Genomic DNA, 22,411 nt, shown 5'->3' on the forward strand with positions numbered 1-22,411 from the left:
AGCTTTAAGAGCACAAATGACCCCCAAAGCTGCATAGCGTGATGTGCAGTATCTCTACTGTTCAAGGACTTTACTGGGCCACGTGAAGCAGTGCAGCAAGACGGTGACATTTTATCTCTTGTGTGACCGTTTTTTAAGCTGAACCAGACTTCTTGCAAGAGCAAACAAACACTTGAGAGATGCACATATGATAATGTATATTTTGTGCATAGAGACACAACTGTGCATGTAGGTGTGTGTGTGCATGGTTGCATCCTGTGTCTTATTATAGCATTAAAACTTTTTTATTAAAAAAAATATTAACTGTATCCAATTGTTTTATCCAATACAATATGTATTTTACATAACAGCTCTCCTGTTAAAATGCTGACTTTTTTCATTATTAAAATCTAGAAGTAAAAAGGAGAAAAAAGACAGGACAAAAATAATCAAACAATAACAAATTATTAATTATCTATGTATTTCTAGGATGATTGTTAATTATGACGTAATTTCAGTCACATTTCACACACTAATTCTTTAGGAAGAGGTTAATAAACGAATGGGCAAATAAAAAGTGACTTGATAGAGAGCACACATTTCTGAGCATGTGATTGTTTCTCTCTATAAGTGTAATGTTTAGCACAGTTCTTATCATCCAGACAGTTTTTTTTTTATTTTTTACTTTTTGATTTCAAGTTATCAGCCCATTCAAGAACACGGTGTAATCACAAATGAGGAATGTGTGTAGGCTACACAGAGTTGAACCATGAAGAAGATAGACAAAAGAGGCTGTGAGACTTTGATATAAACACACGACATGAATACATGAGCATTATCTGTCCTCACTGAGAGCAAGAGTCAGATGCTTTACTGGTGATCCTGAAGGTTTTCAGGATATTTGGTAGCATAGCGCCACCTGGTGATAAAAATAGAACTATTATTATTCAAATATTATTATTATATTAAGGTTTTATATTGTTATCATGTACTGTTATTTGATTGTGAGTTCCAAATACCAAAGAACGGGTTCAGTCTACAGAATTATATTCAAACAAATAATTTTAGTAGTTTTGAAAGGTCAAACATTATAATGGCCTTTTATTAAAAGACAGTTATTATATTTTACTTTGTGTTTTTTTGCTGTTATAAATCTTTGTCTAAGCTTTTTTTTTTAAACATTACTTAAGAAAATGTTTTTTTTTTTTTTTTTTACCTCTTCTGACATTTACGTAACAAATGGCCACACATAAAAAAAAAAAAAAGCAGTCTTCTTGGTCTCTGTGTTTTGTCTGTTGCTCTGTTGCTAAAATGGTCAATGGTAGACCGTGGGAAAGAAAAACAAACAAATTAAATATAGGCTATAGGCTATAAACGCACACACACATAACACACTACATATCCCATCACCGCTTGGCTGTAAGGTCAAAGGTCAGGTCGCCTCTATGAGGTAATAACAAACATGGCGGCGCTCGGTACGGCACGGTGCTTATTCCGGAGCTACTCTCGGGTGAAAAATGTTCAAAAGAGCAAACAATTGTTGGTCAAATGTAGCGCCAGGACTCTCTGCAGCGGGACACAAGACAGCGGTATGTGTTAATGCAGTGAATGTCTCTGTGTTGGACATGTTTTCCACACTGTAACACTGACCTTGCAGCGTGTCTCCGTGCGGGCGCCAGAGCCCCTTAACGAGGCGGACACTTTAAGATTGTCTGACGTGCTGTGAGATATATAAACCATGTAGGAGAATATTTAATGCATTTTACACATTATTACAATATTTGAATAAATTCGGCATTAGAGTAGTTAGCTAATGAGGTGTCACCAGCTCTGAAAACAAGTCTAATAATAATATTTCATAGCGTTAAAGTCCTTAACATAGTCCAACCAAAGAATTTACAGTCTAATATATTATGTAAGTTAGTCTTATAATAAACCGGCTATTGCAACTTTACAGTTAAACATGACAATATTTATAAAGAGCCCAGTCTGAGTTATTTTACTGCAAGTTCATATCACATTTCTGCATGTGTAGTTTATGTTTGTTATTGACTTGTTTAACTTTTCTTCCAGCCAAGCCTCAGTTCACAGATCCAGCCGTTCAGGACATCCTCACCAGGATAACGGGCCTGGACCTGCACAAAGTGTTCCGACCCGTTAAGCAGGAGCTGAAGCCGCCCACATACAAACTCATGACCGACGAGCAACTTGAGCAGGTGCCTTTTTTTTTAAAATAAACTGTGACAAACTCTCACACACACACGGCACTGTAACACCTGTCTCATCCAATCCCCTTCACCTGCGTTTCCAGGCCAACGAGTTAGCCACAGAGCAGGCTAAGAAGATGCTGAAGATGCCCCCTGTCCTGCCGGAGAGGAAGCCCATTGACGACGTGCTGTCTGAGGACAAGATCCTGGATGGCATGGACACGGCCAAATTCGTCTTCACAGACATCACCTACAACATCCCGCACAGGGTTAGGCACATGGTGTTTTTATGTTGTGTGTATGTGTGACACTGAAGGTTGGATGGGTTTTTTCACTTCATATCTATGTAGAAAGCTGTGCAGCTGCTCACATATTTTTAATATACAATGTCATAATTTATTTGGTCAGTGGGAGGCACTATAGAGTGCCATCACAAAATAAAAAATGAATCATCCTCGCTGCTCACTTGGTCTTATGCTTTTATATATTTCGTTAATGGACTTTGGACCTTGACACGGCCCAAATATATTCCTATAGTCACACTCTGTATGCTTTGCTTTTCCCCACAGGAGAGGTTCATTGTTGTACGGGAGCCCAACGGGACCCTTAGGAAGGCGACCTGGGAGGAGAGAGACCGACTTGTTCAGGTCTACTTCCCCAAGGAGGGACGCAAACTCACAACTCCTCTCATCTTCAAGGAGGAGAACCTCAAAGTAGGAAAATGTTCTGAAAAGACTTAGTGGATCTTTTCATGTCGTGGTCCCCGCTGCAGCTTTTCTTACTAACAATCTAATACAGTTATTTTATGGGCTTTTTTCCACACCAGTTGTTTTGACTTGTCACAGTAGGTTCACTGTAGATTCAAGTGAGCCATCATGCACAATACCAGGACACTGAAACTTGAACTAAAACCTATGGTGACTACTGCATTCTGTTTATGTCAGCCAATTACAGGGCCTTTGTATCGTACATGCTGGATCACTTTTACTTAGTGGGACACCTGCACTGAACAGAACCATTGTTAATATTATTAAAGCGGCCACATTTTGTGTATTCTTGCCACCCAAAAGCCTGTTTTTCCTCATGAAACATTTGTAAAACAACTTAAAATCCTGTATTGTTTACATCCATGGGTACTACTGTAACTTGCTGTCTTCTCCTTCCATATTTATTGGCACATTGCTGCATTTTTTGGTACATCACTGTAGATCAGTGGAATAGTGTGACCACATCTGCACACATACGCACGTTCATCTGCGTCCTTGTGCGCGTGCGTGAGACAAACAAATCAGGGTTCTGTAAGCTAAGTGTTGAGCTAACCTTAAATAACACCTGGTCAAAATGAGTGAACTGAAAATGATTTGTGGTGCGTTTACCTCACCCTTCCGAACCCAAAACCTATTGTTCTCAGTAGTGTATGTATAGCACAAGGGTCATATTCAATGTGCGTCATCATTACACTCTTTTATTTTTATATATATACATATATATATAACAACACACACACACACACACACACACAGTGGTCCCTCGTTTATCGCGGGGGATACGTTCTAAAAATAACCCGCAATAAACGAATCCCGGAAGTAAGTTTTACAATTTTATACATGTTTTAAGGGCCGTAAACCCCTAACCACACACGTTTATACAGCTTTTTACACACCATTTTGTACAGTACTCCCTTAAACAGGACGCAGAACACATGTGCGGTTCTCCCTTAGCCAATTTCGGACGCAGAACACAATGCGCGTTCATACTGTACAGTAGCATGCAAAATTACACTGAAAAAAATCCGCGAAACAGCGAGTCTGTGAAAAATGAACCGCGATATAGCGAGGGACAACTGTATACATACATACATACATGCATACATACACCTGGCACCTGGTTAATATGTATACACAGTACTTCATCTGGCATATATTTAGGTTTCTCTGAACTGGGATGAGAGCTGATACAGCGTTCTGATGTTCACATGCACAAAGAAACTGCCAGTAATTACTGGGACACTAATGTGCATGTAAAAGCACTCAATGATGAGCCGTAAACTGTCTCTGTGAACAGTCCTGCAGTCCTGTCTTATAAGTGAAAACACCTGTGAGTGTCGAGGCTTTACATTTCACAGTTTCTGGCCCATAATAATAAATCTATTTCTTACTATTAGATGGTGTTTTCTCAAGACCGTCACGAGGACGTGTTGGACCTGTGTCTAGTCCAATTTGAACCAGACTCTTCAGAATACATCAGGGTAAGACGACATTGATTTTCCTGTTATTCTGACCCGCTCACCAACTGCGCTCAAATGTGCAGACTCCATACAGCCTGTTATAAACCATGAAATCTCCAGAGTCTGCCTCTGCATTTCCTTTGAGTCACTTGATCTACGGAGTGTAAAATGGAAACAGGAGTGTGGATAGGAAGTTTATGATTTTTGAAGTGAACGACGTTGCAATGAATATCCACAACATCCAGTAGGTTTAGGATCCTCTCCATTCTGTGTGCTTTGTGTTTTAGATACATGCAGCTACTTACGAGAACCTGGACAAGCACGGCAAATATGACCTGCTGCGCTCTACCAGACATTTCGGGGGCATGACCTGGTACCTACTCAACGCTCGCAGGGTGGACGGGCTTATAGTGGATATGCTGAAGAAAGAGCTGTGAGTCTGTGTGTGTGTCTTTGTTGGTACTTTCAGTCACTGTAGCAAAGAGCTGTGACCTAAAACCCATGTGTGTGTTTGTGTGTTTCCAGGTTCCAGGATGCAATAAGCCTAGTGTCTCTGTTCAACATGGTCCACCCCCACAGTGAGTCAGCGCAGGAAGCTGCCAGCCAGCAAGCCTCTGGCACCGACCTGCTTAAGGTAAAAACACACAACCTTGACGGGAAATATCTGCTGACTCATAACTCTTATCTTACACCTCTGTTCAATTTACTGTGTACATTATATATTGGCCTCTGATCCAGACATTGTCCAGGTCATATGAATTGTATCCCTCGGGTATTAGAGTAAATCAGGAGTCGGTGTACCTCCTTGAGAAGTCAAGTCAGGGCCGTCTCATCTAAGGTTTCCTGTGTGAGCGGTCTGGGTTTGTCTCCAGTGTGGGAACTGCGGGGCCAAGCCCGGGACACATCAGGTCTTATTAGCGCTCACATCCCCACGGCCTTGAAGCAGTGGGGAATGGACATTGAGAATGACAGCCATTTAATCTGAAAAGTTAGCGGCAGGAGACACGGGTGTGTGTGTCTGTCTGCTACAGTCACTGTCAGGCGAGGCCTCACATTTAGTCACGCCTCATTTGTGGAGCACATACTTAACTGTGTTTTATTATTGTGCCACTAAAACAATTAATAATGACTGTACTAATAGAACACACCTTTTTTTTCTATTTTTTGCACATTCCTGACTCAAAGTAATTGGGGTGACCTTTCTCTCCTATTATGCTGACCTCTGACCCTTCTCCCTGCAGATCTATAGCCAAAAAGAGTCCCAGAAGGCGGGCTACATCGATCTAGCCCTGCAGGCGTATGAACAGATAGCTGGAGATGGACGGAGTTCTGCTGCCTGACTGGACAAATCCTAGATTGACATATACAAATCCATCCACAATGAGGAGGAGACCAGAAGAACAGACTGAAAACGGCTCAGCAGCATGTCGCTGTTTGAGTCGGAGAGTAACATGTGCGTCTTCACTGAAAGGTGAAGACACAGTTTGAAACTGTTGTAAGATGCACAGTGTGTGTCATTTATCCATGGAGAGAAACTGTAGTAAAATGCTCTTATTGTCTATATGTGTATTTCATTTGGGCCAACCTGATGTGTTACGTCAAATAATGTACAGAACAGAATAAAGATGTTTGTACTTGACTACTGTGAGTGAAATAACTGAAGGCCCGGATGACATGGAAGACTTTATTGATATACTTCACTTTAAGTTCAGATACACAGTACCATCCAAACAGTCTTTAAAAAAACACATGCAAGGCACCTGTAACAGAAACATACTGTTGATTTCAGATCAGTTTATCTGATAAACTAAAAGTAGTATGCGTTGATACAAGTAGATATGTATCAAGCTGACAGTGTAACCAAATGGGGAATTTGTCCAAATTGTGGGCTTGTTCAACACCATTGAATACATATTTCTAAAAATCATGGCATTCAGAAGACACAGGCAGCCTCGTCCCAGATACAAATTTAAAAGTACTGCTCCAAAGAGCTAAACACAAGCAGGAATGTTCAAAAGTAAACGGTTAAATCAATGGTTTGGTTAACACCCTGATCAACAGTGGTGTTGTACTGTATGAGGTATGGAGAAAACAAGGTACTAAGAGTCATTGTCACTGTAAACCGATATTTAAAAGGAGTGATGCAAGAGAACTCGCCAACAACAGCCTAAAATCGATACTTTGACACAGAAGGCCACTGCATGGGTCTGATGACAGCAGCTTAATCTGATTTAAACTCGCCTTCCTGGACCCTATTTATCTATTTAGTCCTACAGTACCACACATGTACACATAGCAGAGAAGGCATTTTAGTCTGTTGACAGCTTATTGTCAAACAGACATTGTGGTCTTTGGTCTTGCTGAGAAAAAATAAAAAAGTTTGGCTCCTGAAAGATTTCTCTTCCTATTCGCTCAAGAAATCCTCGTCCAGGTTGACATCTGAGGTGTCGATATCCTCCAGGTCAAAATTGTCCAAATCCAGATCATCCAAGGCCTACAAGATAGAAAAAAATGTGATTCCATATAGTGCCAATATTAGTAAATTTTTTTGCCATTGGTTTAAAAACTGATGTTTACCTCCTCGTTCAGCTCTGCCTCAAGGTCCTCTGCTGGCTCCTCAGCTCCCTCAGGACCTTCCTCCTGCTCTGCCATGTCCCCCTCTGTTTGAGCTGCTGCCGGGGATAAAATCTCTGGCTCAGCCTGTAGCAGTAAATCAGGCTCCAGGTTGCTCTCAGGCTTTACTGGGAGTGTTGTGGTTTGTTCCTCCTGTTCGGGTTCTTGTGCCATGACTGGCTTCAGTACAGGAATTGTATCCTGAAGCGGGTCTAGGAGTGGATCAAGGACCAGATCTGGAAATGTCTGGACTTGGACAGGCACATCAAGCACTGGACTGGCTGTGTTTTCAAAGGAGATGAGCTCCTCCACCGCTACTGTTTCTGAAACAAGTTCTTCAGTAACCAGAGTCTCCTCTGCTGCTGTATCTATGATGGTTGGAGCTTCTGTTTCCAGTTCTTCATAAACAGGCTTTTCTTCAGTTGCTATGCTTACTGTCAGACCAGTGCTAACTAGGACATCCTCTGTTGCCACTGTCTCACTTGGTGGTTCTTCTGTTGCCATGATGGTTTCTGATGTTGTCTCGGTCACAGATGTTTCAGAGACAGTAGGTACAGCTGGGGAAATGTCCTGAACATCTGTCTCAACTGAATATTTGACATCTTCCATGGGGCTGGACTGTACCATCTCTGACTCTGTGGTAGACTCATCTACAGAGACTGAAGCCTCCTCTGATTTAGTGATGAGAACAGCTTGTTCAACATGCTCTTCTGTTACTGTGATGGGCAGAGTGGATGCTGCTGTTGGAATGTATTCTTCTTCTGTTGTTGAAACAGGATCAATAATCTCTGGCTCTGGTGGAATAGGTTCCTCCACTGCTGCTGTTTCTGCAGCTACAGCCTGTGTTACTGCTGCTACCACGAGCGTTTCGTTCATGCTCTTCATCACTTCCTGTATATAGGACAAGCGAAAATGACAATTCTCTTTTAAAGGATAAGTTCACAAGGTTGTCTTCATACAATGCTCACATGGCCAGATGATGTACTGAAACAAAGTATCAATATGTGAATGTAAAACCAATGTTAAACCCAGGGATTGTGCATTCAAAAATTCAAAATGTACTGTGGTAGTAACTGTGAAAGCACACATCAGCACAAAAAAATGGCTTCTGTGACTCATATATTAGTATACATTACATTATATTGTTAATATTAAGGCATCAATGTGTTAAATAGCACTTTATAGTTGTAACTGGTCACGGTGAGGCCAGTTAGGTAGTTAAATCCATTTCTTTTTAACCTCTGTGTTGGTTTCCTCTAAAGCGTCACAAGATACATCTGAGGGGTTGTCAGGTGATTAATGATAATAACATTTTGTCCAACATCTTTTCTTTTATCATTGCTTTGTTTATTCATATTTAATAAACAGATGATTTTCCTCTTTGGGGTTTGAAACTGTGTGAGAAATTTAGAGGGGAAATGTCCCTTTGCTAGAACTGCTTAACGATAGGGTTAGGGCTAGGGTGGGAATACATTCAGTTTTAGATTATCATATGTTTTTATGCAAAATCTTAATACTTAAAAAGTAATAAAGTATAAATAGTAAAGCAAAGTAAAGTAAAAAATACCTCAAAATTGTAGAGCAGCCTTTGAGTAAATATGTGAATGAGTAAATGAGTAAACCATTGGAAAACATTGGTTTTTGGTCGCTGTAATTGTCCCTCCTGTCCATATTGGCCTCTTATAAAGCTATTTCAATAAGTGATGGGGTACAAAATCCACAGTTCTCCTTCCAAGCAAACATTTATTCAACACGTCAGCAGTCTGAGTTAGACAAATCAAACAGGATCTTCCAAAGTTAATCTTTTTAAAGTGAAATCCTTTGTTTTCCCAGACACTACTTCCCTAGTGAGTTGTGGCTAAAAGGATAGTAATGAAAAGATTGTAACTTCAGATAAACACACACTTGATGTGTCTAACTCAGACTGCTGAAGCCTCATATTAGCTTTGGCTGAACTTTTTATTTTGTCCTCCATCTCTCTACAATAGAATCATGCGAGGAAAAGATCTCTTCACAGTCAGTAAGGACTGCATGAACAAAAACTGTGGCCAAGAATGCTTTCAATGTACATATGAGATTTCTTAACAGCCAATATTGAAGACAGATAATAGCTGTTTCACATTAAGATATTCATTCAGTAACAGAAAATTCCAGTTTTTGGTTGCAGGGTTAGTTAAAGGAGCAACATCTTCATATAACGAGTCATGTTGAAGTGCTCACCTCGGGCTCAGTGATTTCTCCTTTGGGCAAAAAACCTGCAGATTCCTCCAGAACATTACGGTCCTCGTTTGGCTGAAAAATAGAGAAATGTAATCTCAAACATGATGCTTAAAGTATGAAGAGTTCATTCATTAAATTCAACCTAGCACTGTGCACAATTTATGATAAAATCACTCCTCATCTAGTAAAGTTTTTGAGTATTACTCCTCTGACTTCCACTGACCATGATGAGTGGGTACTCTGCAGCATGTCTGACCCCAACGTGAGTCTCCTTCAGGTATTGCTCAGCTAGCAGGGCTTGCTGGAGGCCAGGGAACAGGTTGCTGTACTGCGTGGGGTCAGCCAGAGCATCTGCTGCCTTCTGGTTGACCTTGGACAGACTCTCCTTCCACAGCTTCACCACCCTGGAGGAGGGAAAGCGAATGCACCACACCGGTGATGCATAATGTAGATATACACAGTTTTTCAGAGATAGCATAATTTTCCTACAGATTTTGAGTTGGACTTTGGACCTTTGAATAACCAAGCAGGTCTTTTATAACAAATTACAGGTAACTGGTACATGCAACATTTTGCAGGACATGCACACGGTAGAAACAGCTTTACCTTGGCACATGGCTGGGCAGATATGTTCTTGCCAGAAATGCAGCCTCTGGCAACCGATCTGTTTTGATGAGAATGTCCAGACATTTGTCCAATCTGGGAAAACACAGAAAATGACATAACTAAATTAACTACACCAAAAACAAGTTAACTGAAATTTTAATAACCCTTTCCCCTCCCACTTGTCTTCTTCCACCCACCTTCCTTCCAGGAAATAGGTGAGAAAGGCCACATTGGTCTTCCCATCCCTCTCTGCTCCCTCGGCCAATTTTCCAACCATGACGGTGTTGCCCGAGGCAGTGGCCAACAGCAATAATCCCCCATAATCCTGAGCTTGGTGCAGACACTCCTGGGCCAAGTTAAACTGGCACTTTGTAGTAGCAAGCTCTGCCAACTGCTTCCATTTCTGCTCAGACTGGGGACGTAACATGCCAAGGTGCCAAAAAGACAGGAGAGAGGATTATCACAGAGGAAAAGCATGAACCCTACAATACACTGTGAAACACTTACACTTACAGATTCTATGTACATTATCCAGCATATTACACCGGTATTTATTATTGAAAATCATTATAAACAAAACAGGATTTTGAATGATTTAATTATGGTGTAAACTATTGAATGGTGGAACAGTGGTGGGTTTTTCCGTGGCGTTTGCATGTTCTCCCCGTGTCTGTGTAGATTCTCTCCGGGTACTATGGCTTCCTCCCACAGTGGAAAGACATGCAGGTTGATCAGTGACTCTAAATTGCCTATAGGTGTGAATGTGTGATGAACTGGCGTGTACCCCTGCCTCTCGCCCAATGTCAGCTGGGATTGGGTCCAGCCCCCTGATAAGGATAAGCTGTTATGTAAAATGGATGGATGGATCAACTATTGAAAGGGTTGCCATGGAATTTGCACAGCCATGTTGTCCTCAGGATGACCTTTTACTGACTCTGGTGATAACTTGAATCTTCATATTGTGCTATCATGAAATGAACGCTAAACCTATGCACAAACTCTTAAACCTCGCAAATGAAACCATACTTAAAAAGAGTAGGAGGAAGTATATTTGTTCATACCTTTGTTTTATGACCAAATACCAACAAAACTAATGACATCATCAACCTTAGCTGTACTTTGTTAGGTGCTAACATACATGCTTAACATCAGCTTTGTGGTTATTCTGAGCATCTCGCTGAAAGCAGCGCTTCACAGAGCGGCATGCATGTGGCTCCTCTCGGACTAATTACGTGGTGAGAGCCGTTCAAATTCTCTAAACGCGAAGCAAAGGTGCATTATAAAAACCATCAACTGATACTCGTAGCAGAGAGAGAAAAAGATCATGTGAACAGAAGTGTTGACGTGACATAAAAACTTTCTTTCATCATGAAGCCTGAGGTTACTCTATAGCTCTGTGTTCAATTCAAACACGGCCCACATCTCATACTACATACTTATTTTAACTGGGTTTGTGCCATGTAGTGTGTTGACACTAGAAGAGTGACAAAATAAAGTACACTTAAAGCTGAGCTCTAAAGCCGAAAGCAGTATACTTAGATTAGCATGTAGCACAAACACTATAGGGTTAGTATAGTATAGGTTTGGGCCCAGTTTTCGTCTTGTTTTTGTGTATGTGCATGTTTGTTCTGACCTCTGCCTCCAGGGCCAGTTGGTAGGCTATGTTGACTTCTCCCAGCTGCAGAGCCAGCTCAAACTTGTGTTCTGGGTCAGTGGACACCGCCAGGGCCTGCTGCTTGAAGCCCTATACAAGAAAACACACACAAGAAACATTTTTATTTCATATAACCTGTCATCACAGAATGTATAGCTATGGGCTATGATGAATCTCTGTCATCTGTCTTTCTGTAAAAGCACAGTGACCAACGGTGGAATATTGCATATGTGAAACTATCTGAAGCAAAGTGGTAAAAGAGACTGCGTGAGAAGCAAAACCATTTCCATGATTAATATATTTTAAAAGAAGCACATAAAAACTCTACCCAGATGTTTAACTCCATCTGGTTGCCTCATGTTCTGCAAATTATGCATTCATCCAAGCAAGTTCAAGCAGAACGAAAAGCACAGATCTGTACAAAAGTACCTGTTTCTCCAAAAAGTGGGCTACCCTGATCCTCTGCTCTTTGGGGATCGTGGGTAGAACCTTATCAGCCGTGCTGAAGTCCCTCCTCATGACAGCTGTCTGGTACTCCAGCACTGAAAGCAGCAGGGAGTAGCTGATGATGCTGTGCTCCTTGTCTCCGAGGTAGAGACGATCGTCTTTGGGGATGTAGCCCAGCAGATACATGGTCCTACACACGACAAGTTTAAAGGCGTAAATCTCTAATTTACTGGATAGCAGGAGAAAGGATGGCTGGCGAGACACTAAGTAGATTTAAAGTAGTATAAAGTAAGTATACATGCATCGTACCTGTCCAGATGAGCAATGGTGATGATCTCTCCTCCAACATAGTAGTTTAGTCTGTTAAGAGAGCTTGTATAGATGAAGCAGTCTCCCACCCAAACCCCTGTCTTCACCACCTCTGAAATCTCCCCCAGCACCTGGTCCCCAAGAAGGAACAAGAAAAGTGTAAGCGAACATTAATTATTAATTATTAGTTAACCAAATTTCAAACCACTACGCGTCTCCGACCTCAAATGCATCCTCTATCCCATCTTCTGTCATCTGTTCCTTGGATTCCTGAGCTGCTGCCACCTTCTCGGCGAGGTAGCGCAGCACAAAAAAAGACTCATCTGTAGCAATGCACACAAGCTCCCCAGAGTCAGACCAGAAGATCTAAAGACGAGGAGACAAGATATTATAAAGATACCAATAGACACAATGCAGAAGACGTAAAAGCTACAGAACAGTATGACTCACGTGTTTAGGCTGGATCTCGATACGGCGGATCATTTCTGCAGTCTCCCAGTCGTAGAAGGCCAGACCACTGTTTGACCTCACTCCCATTAAGAAGCCACCAAAGATACCTGCGAGCCAGGAGGATGCTAAGTGTTACACACAAACCTGCACATATACATACTGTGTCCATGCACAAAACAATCTGTCTTTTTAAGTGACTGAATAGGAAATGAAGCTCACCTTCAGCCCCAAAGTCAGGTTTGAAAGCCTTCTTCTGTTTAAAGTTCTTAAATATTTTCACCATACTGCTGCCTTCCCTGACGGCATACCTACGAAAATAATGCACACACTTAAATATAATATACATGACTCCACTGTGGAATGAATCTTGTTACATAATATATTTTACAGTTATAAACAGAAGTTTGATATTTGCTTACTGGTGAGAGTTAGGTGAGTAGATATCAATGTTTCCATGTCTGTATGCTAAATATGAAGCTAATTTTTTTTTTAATTTTGGACATTTTGGACTTTTTTCAAGTCTTTATGCCAAGCTAAGCTAATCACCCAATGGCTCTGGTGTCATATTTAACATACAGTTATAATTGAATGGTATTAATCTTCTCGTCTAACTCTCAGCAAGAAAGCAAACAAGCGTATTTCCCAAAAGCTATTCTTCTAAAGCTGTTTAGGACTTACTGTGAGGAGTCATGCGCCCAGACAAACTCAAGAGCTGAGCCGAAGCTTTTGTTCCTCAGAGCCACGGCGGTGTAAATGATATACTCCCCATCTCCGCACACCACTACAAATCTGCACATATACGAAGACACAAAACACATACATATCTTGATATAAGTTGTATTTTGAAAGTTCAGCAATCTCTAACAAAGAAACAAAGATAATCTATAACCCATGTTGTTACTGTAGTTTAATGCCACAAGTACTTCCACCCACAGCGGACCACGTCTCACCTCCCGTTGGGGCTGTGCTGGATAGTCTGGGGGTAAATCTCACAGCTGCCCATGTCTTTGACACCGAGCGGCAGCCTCTCTCCATCTCTGATCTCGGTCTCTCCCATAGCCTTCAGGTTGGCTTGCTGCACCTCGGAGTGGTGAGCCCACATGACCTTCCCGCTGGAGTCCATAGACATGGCCGGCTCCTCCCGACCCAGCTGACACAGAGAGGGAGAGGAGATACTCCAACTGAGGCTGTGTTATATGACCACACAAAGCTGCTGCTGAGGATAAAGAGGTGACGTCCTCTATTTTGTCTGAGGATTTGTGGACGTTAATAACCTGATATGTTGTTTACAGTTTAAATTCGATGCTCGGCTCTTTATGTTAATGTTCAATTTTCTGTTAACAAGAGATTACTGACAATATTTCCTAAGTCCCAAGGACGAGCTTTCAAGAGCTCACTAATTGGACCTCATTTAGAAGCTGATGACTGGAATTGGGAAAAATTATACTAATGTAGTGCTCAAAATGTAATGAATGAAAATGTAAAACTTGTATTATATTGACACTGTTCTAAGGGGATACATTAAAAAACAACAACACAGCATACCTTGATGATGATGCTGCCTTCATCATAGCCCATAGCCACACTGTTGGAGCCAGGCTGGCCACTTATACACCACACCCTCTCCATGCCATAGTTGAGCGTATTTTCTAGCCTGTAGGTGTTGGAGTGCCACACTCGAACAGTCCCTACAGAAAGGACAAACGGGTCAGTGGGTTTTCTATGCGTGCGTGTGGCTTTTAAATATTTCAGTAAAATACACAACATACCGTCCTCAGAGCCCGTGAGGATGATTGGCAGCTCAGGATGGAAACTGACGCAGGTCACGTTCTGGGCGTGACCCTCCAGAGTCTGAACGCAGGTTTTGTTCTGGTAGATGACAAAATAATAATAACACTTTTACAAACTGGACGTTTCGTTTTTCAGACAACTAAATGATGAATGCTGCTGTTACAGAATGACAATGACAGTTGACTTAATATGGAAGAAAGCAGGCTGACAAAAAGATATCTACCATGGGTTTTGTGAGGATTTTTAATAATGAATAGAACAATGTTCATCTGCTCAGAACATCTGTGGTTGCTGAGAGTAAAGAGCAGTAGGGTGATGATATATGGACCAGAGCAGGAATTATAAGATGCTAAAATACAGTACTAAGAAATCTTTAGTATCGGATCTGAAAAGCAAAGATCAGTACAGTTTACCTGGCTGTTCATGTATGAAATGTTTAAAGCAGACAGTTACTTGTTCTCTTTGGTTCATTTCAATACCTGATAATCCCAGATTTTGACCAGACGGTCATCAGCCCCTGATATGAGGTATGGTTTGTCCCCCCCGCTGTAGTAATCAATACAGTTGACCCCCTTCTCGTGGCCCTCCAGAGTGAAGTTGGGAGTCCTTGAGCCCAGCTGCCACACCTACAGTACAACAAGCAAGAGTAGAAACATGCAGAAAGAGAGTGTGTATGGGAGAGGATCTCTGACAGAGAGCAATCCATGTGTATTTCATTTTACAACATTTTTATATTTTGTGTCCTTTTTGACAAACAAGGCTTTGATCGAGATGATTGCAAGCTTCCATCTCACAGAAGTGCTGTTGTCAGTTAGATTTTATTTCCCATGAGAAAGTCCCTGACTCTCTCTCTCTCCTTTCCGTCACTTTCACCATTTAAACTGAAAGAACTACATCTTCTTCTCTTAAGCAAAGTTCTTTTGTGTGCTCTTACAAACATTTGTGCATGTGTGCATTTACCTTAATAGTTCTGTCCAGAGAGGCGCTGGCAAACTGGTTGTTGTCTTTGGGGTTGATGACAATCTCCATGACGTAGTGAGTGTGTCCCTCAAACACTTGGCTGCACGACCACTTTCTCTCCCAGTCCCACAGCTTGATCAACATATCATCTGGATACATAGAAGAATGACGATGAATACGCGCCACACTTTTAAGCCCTCGGGTACATTCAGGTACATTTTAGATGTGAACTTTTAGTGTGGGTAATTCTTTCCTACCGCTGCTGGTGAGGATGTAGGGCTGTGTCGGGTGGACAGCGATGCAGCGGATGTAGTCGGCGTGAGCCTCAAACATGTGAACTCGCTCCAGAGTGTTGTAATTGAACACACGGATCAGCATATCATCCTGGGGACAGAGAGAGAGGCTGCTAAGTGTATTTAGCCCTAAAATAAGATAGAAAAACAAACAAACGGACGCTGCCTCTGAAGAGGAGTATCACCGCCTAATGCACCATGGATAGACACCACCGTCTCAACAATCCAGCCTGCAACAATGAGCTATTTTGACACAACAAGCTCAGATCTGACCTTAAAACTGAAGGTAGCTGACTATGAGTGACGATACTTACTGCTCCAGCAATGACCCAGTGCTTCCTGGCTACAAACTTGGCCACTCTGACAGGCAGGTCACACAGCTCAAAGGTCTTCACCATCGTCTACACACACAGGATCCAAAACACATTGACAGAATAGAGACGTTATTTCCATCAGACATTTGAAAGCTCAAAAGAAGGAACACGAAGTGACTGCGAGAGGGGAGAAATAACTCGACAAATGATTGAGTTAGTGATTAGAGGGATGTGTAACCGGCTGATAGCGACCTGTGTCTCATGGTTCCAGACCACCACAGTGCCACTGTAGAGGCTTATCACCATCCACGGCTCAGTGGGGTGCAGATCCACACTCTTCACCCGGTCTGACCGAGCCGTCAGCTTCCGCTTGATGTCCAACCGCAGAGGCTATAACACATGAAAAGAAAGACAGATGATTAGAAGACGCTGATCGTCATCAGACCAATCAGCTCCTTTCAATGACAGCTGATGTTATTTACTGTAAACACACTGATTAAGCAGATAATCAGCATCCTGTATTTGAAATTACACTCTATATTGCATGTTTTCCACTGCAGGTATGTTGAATCCAGTACCTTATGGGTGAAAACATTTCAATATGTTACATTCATTCATTGTATTTCAGGTTTTGGGGATAGTTATGGAGGTGGGGGTGTGTCTGTTGATACTACCCATTCCACATTTTACGTGCGTGACTGCGCCAAACTTTTCAAGTCCTTTCATGTAGATGAACATTTGCAGCTTTTCCAAATCCATCTTATTTTAATACAATGACTGTTTATTCAAAATAAAAAATATATAACGTCAAAAAGTGTTAAAAATATATTTTTCTTATCCGGTTTTAACTTTGCTGATCCTAAAATAAAACACATATGGTGACATTCATATGGTTGCTGCTGGCATAAGTTCGTGTTTGGCGTGTTTCTAAAAAAGTTGAGTTAAGTTTGAACTTCATGGATATAGTTGCTGACGTAATAAATAGCAAACAGTAAATCGACAGTCCGACAAAGTAATGCTAAAGTATTTTGTTTGTTTGTTTGTTCCGCCTACCATGGTTCCACGTCAGTGAGTCTCTGCGGCGCTGCTCGGTGAACTGACCGGCCTGTGTGCTGCTCCCGACGGGCCTCTACCGGGGGACTCACCGGACAAAGTTTGGAGAGCAAGCGAACCAGAATAGAAACAAAGTGACTTCCGGTATTGTATTTCACAATAAAAGTCAAAGCAGTTAGAGCTCTGAAAAAATAATCAAATTACACATTGTCTAACATTATTATTATTATTATTGTTATTATTAGTTATTCTTAGTAGTAGTAGTAGTAGTAGTAGTAGTAGTACCAGCAGTAGTATCAATATTATTGTTGCTGTTATTACTACTAATAATATGTATCTAGGCCAAGAGCCAGCAAATTACAGCCTGTTTAAATGTCCCAGGTTGACTCCTGCTCCTACTAGTTTCACTGTACACAGTTCCAAGAAGAACAGTTTTATATAATAGGTCAAATCGTACGTGTTTATTTAGTTAAATGGACATTGTTTACATAAAGTTTAAAACTTGTCGGTGCTTTGATTTACTGTATCTCATTGCACAGTATTTATGTTAAACTGTAATGCACAGAATTTGTAAGTAGTGTTATTCCAAAGCTGTGATTTTGCAGTGACTCTGTTTTTATTTTTTATATTTAAAATGTTCAAACTCACGTTTGCTTTCACGTTTGCGTGACGCTTTTATTTTGAAGACAATACGCCTCTTTTCCGGTTAAAGTCTGTCTGTCGCTGTCTGACTTGACGCAGCTCCTTTTGGCGACGTGGATCCTTCAGGGCTTCCTGTCGGAGCTGCTCTAGATCCGGCAGAACATGCTGTACCTGTGTGCTCCACTGGAAAAACACACACACACACACACACACACACACACACACACACACACAACAAAAGAGACACAGGCTACCGACACAACTGAGCAAGTTTACTTTGGAGTGTTAATCCCTAAAGAAGGATTATGCAAAATGCAGAAATATGAATTAAATGGTTTTGTCTCATGCAAAGCTCACAGAGAACCTGAGAAAGTCAGGTTGAGTATGAGACTTTGCTGATTTTTTGCAGTGTATAAATGATAAATTTTAGTATAAAGGTCAGTTAGAAAATACAGTATTCATAAATAACTAGAACATTTATAGTATGCCTGGTCTTAAAAAATGTGCATATGAAGTGTGTATGTGTGTATATATATATCATTCATTGTAATTGTACAATATGTTTGTGTTAATTTGTCCTGTACACGTGACATCCATTGCACGTCTGTCCGTCCTGGGAGAGGGATCCCTCCTCTGTGGCTCTTCCTGAGGTTTCTTCCACATTTTTTCCCTGTTAAAGGTTTTTGTGGGCAAGTTTTTCCTCACTCGAACCGAGGGTCTAAGGACAGAGGGTGTCACTCCCTGTACAGATTGTAAAGCCCTCTGAGGCAAAGGTACTTTGTGACTTTGGGCTATACAAATAAAATTGATTTGATTTTGATATATATATCTGGACCTTAATATCTTAATATTTATACCTTAATATAAAAAACACAAGAACAGAACAGTGGCATCAAATCAATTTATTACAGGTCTTCACAGTTACATTATAAATAGACAGTGGCATGCAGCACATGACAGACAGCTTGGTGCAGTTGAGCGTAGTTCCATCTTACTGGGCCTTCTTAAATACTTGGTGGCAGACTTTGTCGAGCACAGTGATTTCCTGAAAGAGTAGACACAGAACTTTAGACTGCAGCAGAGTCCAACATGATGCAACACATATCTCTCTCCTGTATATTGTTATACAGGCAGAGGTTACATCTATGTGTTTTAGATAGTGGTTCGTTATCTCTTTTATTGTTATTGCCTATTGATGTGAGACTAATCACTGCAATCTAAATGAGGGTTAGGACACATTTCATGATGCAATTAAGTGAAGGGCAAGTGTTTTTTTTATGTTCTTTGTAGCCAGGCCTGAGGCTTGAATGTGCACGCTGCTGCACATGCTGCTGTGATCACACAGCAACACTGAGACACTTCCAGGCAAATCTGCCAAACCTGCTACAACATATCCCCCTTTTTCTCACCAGGTATAGCAGGTCTCCCTCTAACCAGTGTTTCCAGCCACGATTTTCTTTCTCCCCCTTCTGAACACACACCAGCTTGTCTCCGTCCCAGGTAACCAGACTCTGATTATCACCACACAAACACACAAAACAAGCATCATTTTTATCGGTTAGTATTTGAAAAACAGTGAGTTCTTCAGTGTAAAACACAAGAAAACAGTCCTACCTTGAGCGTTCGGTTATCCAGGCCCTTTGTGTACTCCTCAAACTCCACTCCCACGGTGAAGTTGACCTCATAGTTCCTGAAGGTGCTCAGGGTCTTTGTTTCAAATTTGTCTCCATTCTGGACAATCACTTTTGTCTGATGCAGGTGGGAGGCTATCTTTCTTGTGGCAAAGTCAATGTCTGCAAGCATGAAGCACACAACAACCAATGAGATTTAATATCAGATTTTTTTTTGCTATCCTGGCTTGATATTTTGAAAATCCTTATGTGCACAGACACACCAAAAGCACACATGCACACACACAAACACACACACACACACACACGGACACACATGACAGCACAGGCCACTTATTATGATTCCTCTCCTGCTGGTCGTTTTGACAGTCTCATTTACCCTTTAAAAATGACCTTGCCCTGATTCAGAATAGGCCTAAATGAGTTTCTCCGCCATGTTCAGTCCTGGGCCTTGCCAAAGAGAACCACCCACCCCGACCGTTTAGATATTCATATCCTATTTGCCTTAAAGTGAAAATTCAATTTCCTCCCATCACCCTTACAGATTAAGCCCCTATATTTACCCATCTAAATAATATTTTTGACCCATTTCCATAAGGGTGTCATTTTCCTATCCGCTCGATGGAAATGAGGTGCAGGCTCTCAGGATCTCCTGGATTTTGTGTGAGCTGAGTGTACCCGGGGTTGTTTTATGAATTGCAGATAGAGTTGTGAATAATGAAAGTGTTTCTGGGCCTGATCAATGACGCGCTAAAAGCAGGAGAGCCCAGCACTGCTCTCCTCTCTCTCTCTCTCTCTCTCTTTTAAAATGATGAGCTGGCCCGCTGCCTGATTGAGGGTCGGTATCTGTCTTCCTTTTCTGCAGATCAGGAGGATGAAAATGCAGAAAGGAGTGAATCAATATTTATTTTGCGTGGTAACAGACGGCAACCGCTCACAGAGTGGAGGTTAACTTGGCCTGACAGCAGCTCAATGAGGAAATGAAGCAGTGCCACAATATTCCTCTTATCCCCCATCACTCCCTCCTTCTCTCTCTCTCTCTCTCTCTCTCTCTCTTCCTCACACTACTCCTCTCTCACTCTTTCTAAATTTTATGCTCAGGCTTCCCCTCTCTACTTGGCTGCATCTTTAAATGCAACCATCGAATTAACTCCTGTTTTTAAGGAGAGTTAAAAACAGCTTACCAATCGCCTTCATGACTTCCTCAAAGTTCTCATTCTTCACCATCTCCCACCGTCCATTGTAGTCTGCAGGCATTTTTGACTGGTGTGTTGCAGGGGCAGCTGTTTACTTGAAGCTTGGTTTGCTTTGTTCCACTGGAAGAGATAGTTCAAGGGCCCAACCCTTTATATACAGGCTGCACGCGCGCGCGCGTGTGTGTGTGTGTGTGTGTGTGTGTGTGTGTGTGTGTGTGTACAGACCAAAGGACAGGGTTTGCCTGATAATTTCCTGGGGTTGGTGTGTGTATGTGTGTTTGTATGCAAAGTTCAGGTTTACCTTCTGTATTAAGAACACACCCCTTTTCTACATATGCCCTTTTATTTTAATACACCACCCGTGTGTCTGTGCATTAAGTGCATGCACGCGTTTTTTAATGCTCTTAAAGAGCCTGCTGCACTTCTTCCCAACCACCTCACTCTCTCTCTCACTCATTCTAATGCACTGATATTGAGGGGAAGAACGTGGGTGCTATCCCTGCACATGAACTAATTTCTTCAGTCTCAGTTGAGCCTGCAGTAAAAAGTTTCCTCTCTGGTTTCATGTTCAACAGAAGAAATTTTGTTGTTGCTGATGTCCTCAGAACAAGTTTAGACTTTAGACTTTTTTTTGCACAACTGTCACTCAAGACTCTTGACTTCAAGCTCTCCAAAATAAGACACTTCTGCTTGAATCGGCTGGAGCTGCTTGTTTTCAGCATGATAATGTGTGTGTGTGTGTGTGTGCACATATTTATACTGATGTGTGTTTTGTGATTTATGTAAAGTGGCTGGCTGGTTTGTATTGAGCTCACACTCTCACCGCTAGACCGCAGTTCGTTTTTTATGCTAAAGAAATGTGAAACAGATCTTGAATCACTACATCTAATGCCTCGTTCTGTTCTTTATCTAATCAATACAGCTCGCTCTCTGGATCTCTTTCAGAGAAGAGCTTTTTACTGTGCTCAGGTCATGCTTTTACCACTGCTATACACTACGGTGTTTGATCTGACAGTGACACTGATTTGATAAGGTGGTACGTGGAGGGTCAAAGGTGAGACGGGCAGTGTGTGTCATGATTTATCAGAGTTGATAAGATGCCCAGGCCTTACACAGGCACTTATCTCTCACCCACAGACACTGGAATGATTGCATTTGACCCTATTTACCTCATTTTACCTTGTTATCTAGTCAACCAATATACAGCAGTATATGTAGTCTGCAAAAGGTATATTACATATTTTGTAACATATACTGTATAGCTCTCAAATAATGTACATACAGTGGGTGACCCATGGAGTATCACTTTTTATTAACCACAAAATTTTTTTAGATATATATAATTTAAAAAAGGTCACTTGTGGAGACAAACCCACAGAGAATGATCATCAAACTTACGTATTTCTACCACACGTTTTAGTGTCATTCAACATTGTTTTGGTTTTTACGGCCCACGGCTTTACTGTTTCGATCAACTCACTCCTCGCTGATCAAGTTTGTTTTCAGCAGTAAAAACAGATCTGATAAATCCACTAGATACTGCTTAGAACCAAATGGAAGATGGTGAAGTTAGCAAATAGCTAGTGAGAATTACACAAAAAGCCAGGTATGTCCCTTACGAGTTGGTGGAGACCAAAACAATGTTACCCAGCCAATGTTAATCAAATCAGTTCAAACCACACCCACACAGTCCCGAAGCCAATCAGCTGAGCTTCATAATGTTAAATGAATAAAAAATGCTTAAGGGTGTCTTTTTCCTGAACTTGCAGTCATTTTCATATTTAGTCATGAATATTTAATGTCATAAAGAAACAATTTA

General features: G+C 41.4%; 3 protein-coding genes across 3 annotated transcripts; 1 reads left to right on the plus strand and 2 right to left on the minus strand.

Annotated features, from left to right (window-relative positions):
* The first annotated feature begins 1,397 nt into the window (after positions 1-1,397).
* On the plus strand, positions 1,398-6,052 carry mrps22 (mitochondrial ribosomal protein S22). The gene is made up of 8 exons (XM_010731396.3): positions 1,398-1,568; positions 2,053-2,195; positions 2,291-2,455; positions 2,756-2,899; positions 4,351-4,434; positions 4,701-4,846; positions 4,939-5,047; positions 5,655-6,052. Exons 1-8 carry the CDS (start codon positions 1,442-1,444, stop codon positions 5,751-5,753), a joined length of 1,017 nt encoding a protein of 338 aa, XP_010729698.3. The 5' UTR covers positions 1,398-1,441; the 3' UTR covers positions 5,754-6,052.
* Positions 6,053-6,083: 31 nt separating this feature from the next.
* Positions 6,084-17,239, minus strand: LOC104919387 (COPI coat complex subunit beta 2). Its single transcript, XM_010731395.3, has 22 exons — positions 17,124-17,239; positions 16,323-16,460; positions 16,071-16,157; positions 15,721-15,847; positions 15,464-15,612; positions 14,983-15,129; positions 14,482-14,581; positions 14,258-14,400; positions 13,663-13,862; positions 13,391-13,501; positions 12,932-13,020; positions 12,713-12,819; positions 12,485-12,628; positions 12,263-12,393; positions 11,936-12,143; positions 11,486-11,596; positions 10,050-10,264; positions 9,853-9,945; positions 9,470-9,650; positions 9,247-9,318; positions 6,991-7,917; positions 6,084-6,907 (listed from the first exon to the last, which is right to left on the minus strand). Exons 1-22 carry the CDS (start codon positions 17,124-17,126, stop codon positions 6,818-6,820), a joined length of 3,573 nt encoding a protein of 1,190 aa, XP_010729697.3. The 5' UTR covers positions 17,127-17,239; the 3' UTR covers positions 6,084-6,817.
* A 1,413-nt stretch (positions 17,240-18,652) lies between these two features.
* LOC104919386 (retinol-binding protein 2) lies at positions 18,653-20,729 on the minus strand. Its single transcript, XM_010731394.3, has 4 exons — positions 20,581-20,729; positions 19,380-19,558; positions 19,175-19,276; positions 18,653-18,810 (listed from the first exon to the last, which is right to left on the minus strand). The coding sequence occupies exons 1-4, from the start codon at positions 20,651-20,653 to the stop codon at positions 18,757-18,759; spliced, it is 408 nt and encodes a 135-aa protein (XP_010729696.1). The 5' UTR covers positions 20,654-20,729; the 3' UTR covers positions 18,653-18,756.
* Positions 20,730-22,411: the final 1,682 nt, after the last annotated feature.

The sequence above is a fragment of the Larimichthys crocea genome, chromosome VII, assembly GCF_000972845.2.
Source record: "Larimichthys crocea isolate SSNF chromosome VII, L_crocea_2.0, whole genome shotgun sequence".
Lineage (NCBI taxonomy): Eukaryota > Metazoa > Chordata > Actinopteri > Sciaenidae > Larimichthys > Larimichthys crocea.

Excerpts from the sequence above, each read along its gene's own strand:
- mrps22 (XM_010731396.3), top strand. The coding sequence starts at position 1,442 with ATGGCGGCGCTCGGTACGGCACGGTGCTTATTCCGGAGCTACTCTCGG. Across the intron at positions 2,456-2,755 it reads CCTACAACATCCCGCACAGG|GAGAGGTTCATTGTTGTACG; the intron begins GTTAGGCACATG and ends TTTTCCCCACAG. Across the intron at positions 4,847-4,938 it reads GATATGCTGAAGAAAGAGCT|GTTCCAGGATGCAATAAGCC; the intron begins GTGAGTCTGTGT and ends GTGTGTTTCCAG.
- LOC104919387 (XM_010731395.3), bottom strand. Across the intron at positions 13,863-14,257 it reads AAGGCAGCATCATCATCAAG|CTGGGTCGGGAGGAGCCGGC; the intron begins GTATGCTGTGTT and ends TCTCTGTGTCAG. Across the intron at positions 10,265-11,485 it reads AACTGGCCCTGGAGGCAGAG|TCTGAGCAGAAATGGAAGCA; the intron begins GTCAGAACAAAC and ends TTACGTCCCCAG.
- LOC104919386 (XM_010731394.3), bottom strand. The coding sequence starts at position 20,653 with ATGCCTGCAGACTACAATGGACGGTGGGAGATGGTGAAGAATGAGAAC. Across the intron at positions 19,277-19,379 it reads TGGATAACCGAACGCTCAAG|AGTCTGGTTACCTGGGACGG; the intron begins GTAGGACTGTTT and ends GGTGATAATCAG. Across the intron at positions 18,811-19,174 it reads AGGGAGACCTGCTATACCTG|GAAATCACTGTGCTCGACAA; the intron begins GTGAGAAAAAGG and ends CTACTCTTTCAG.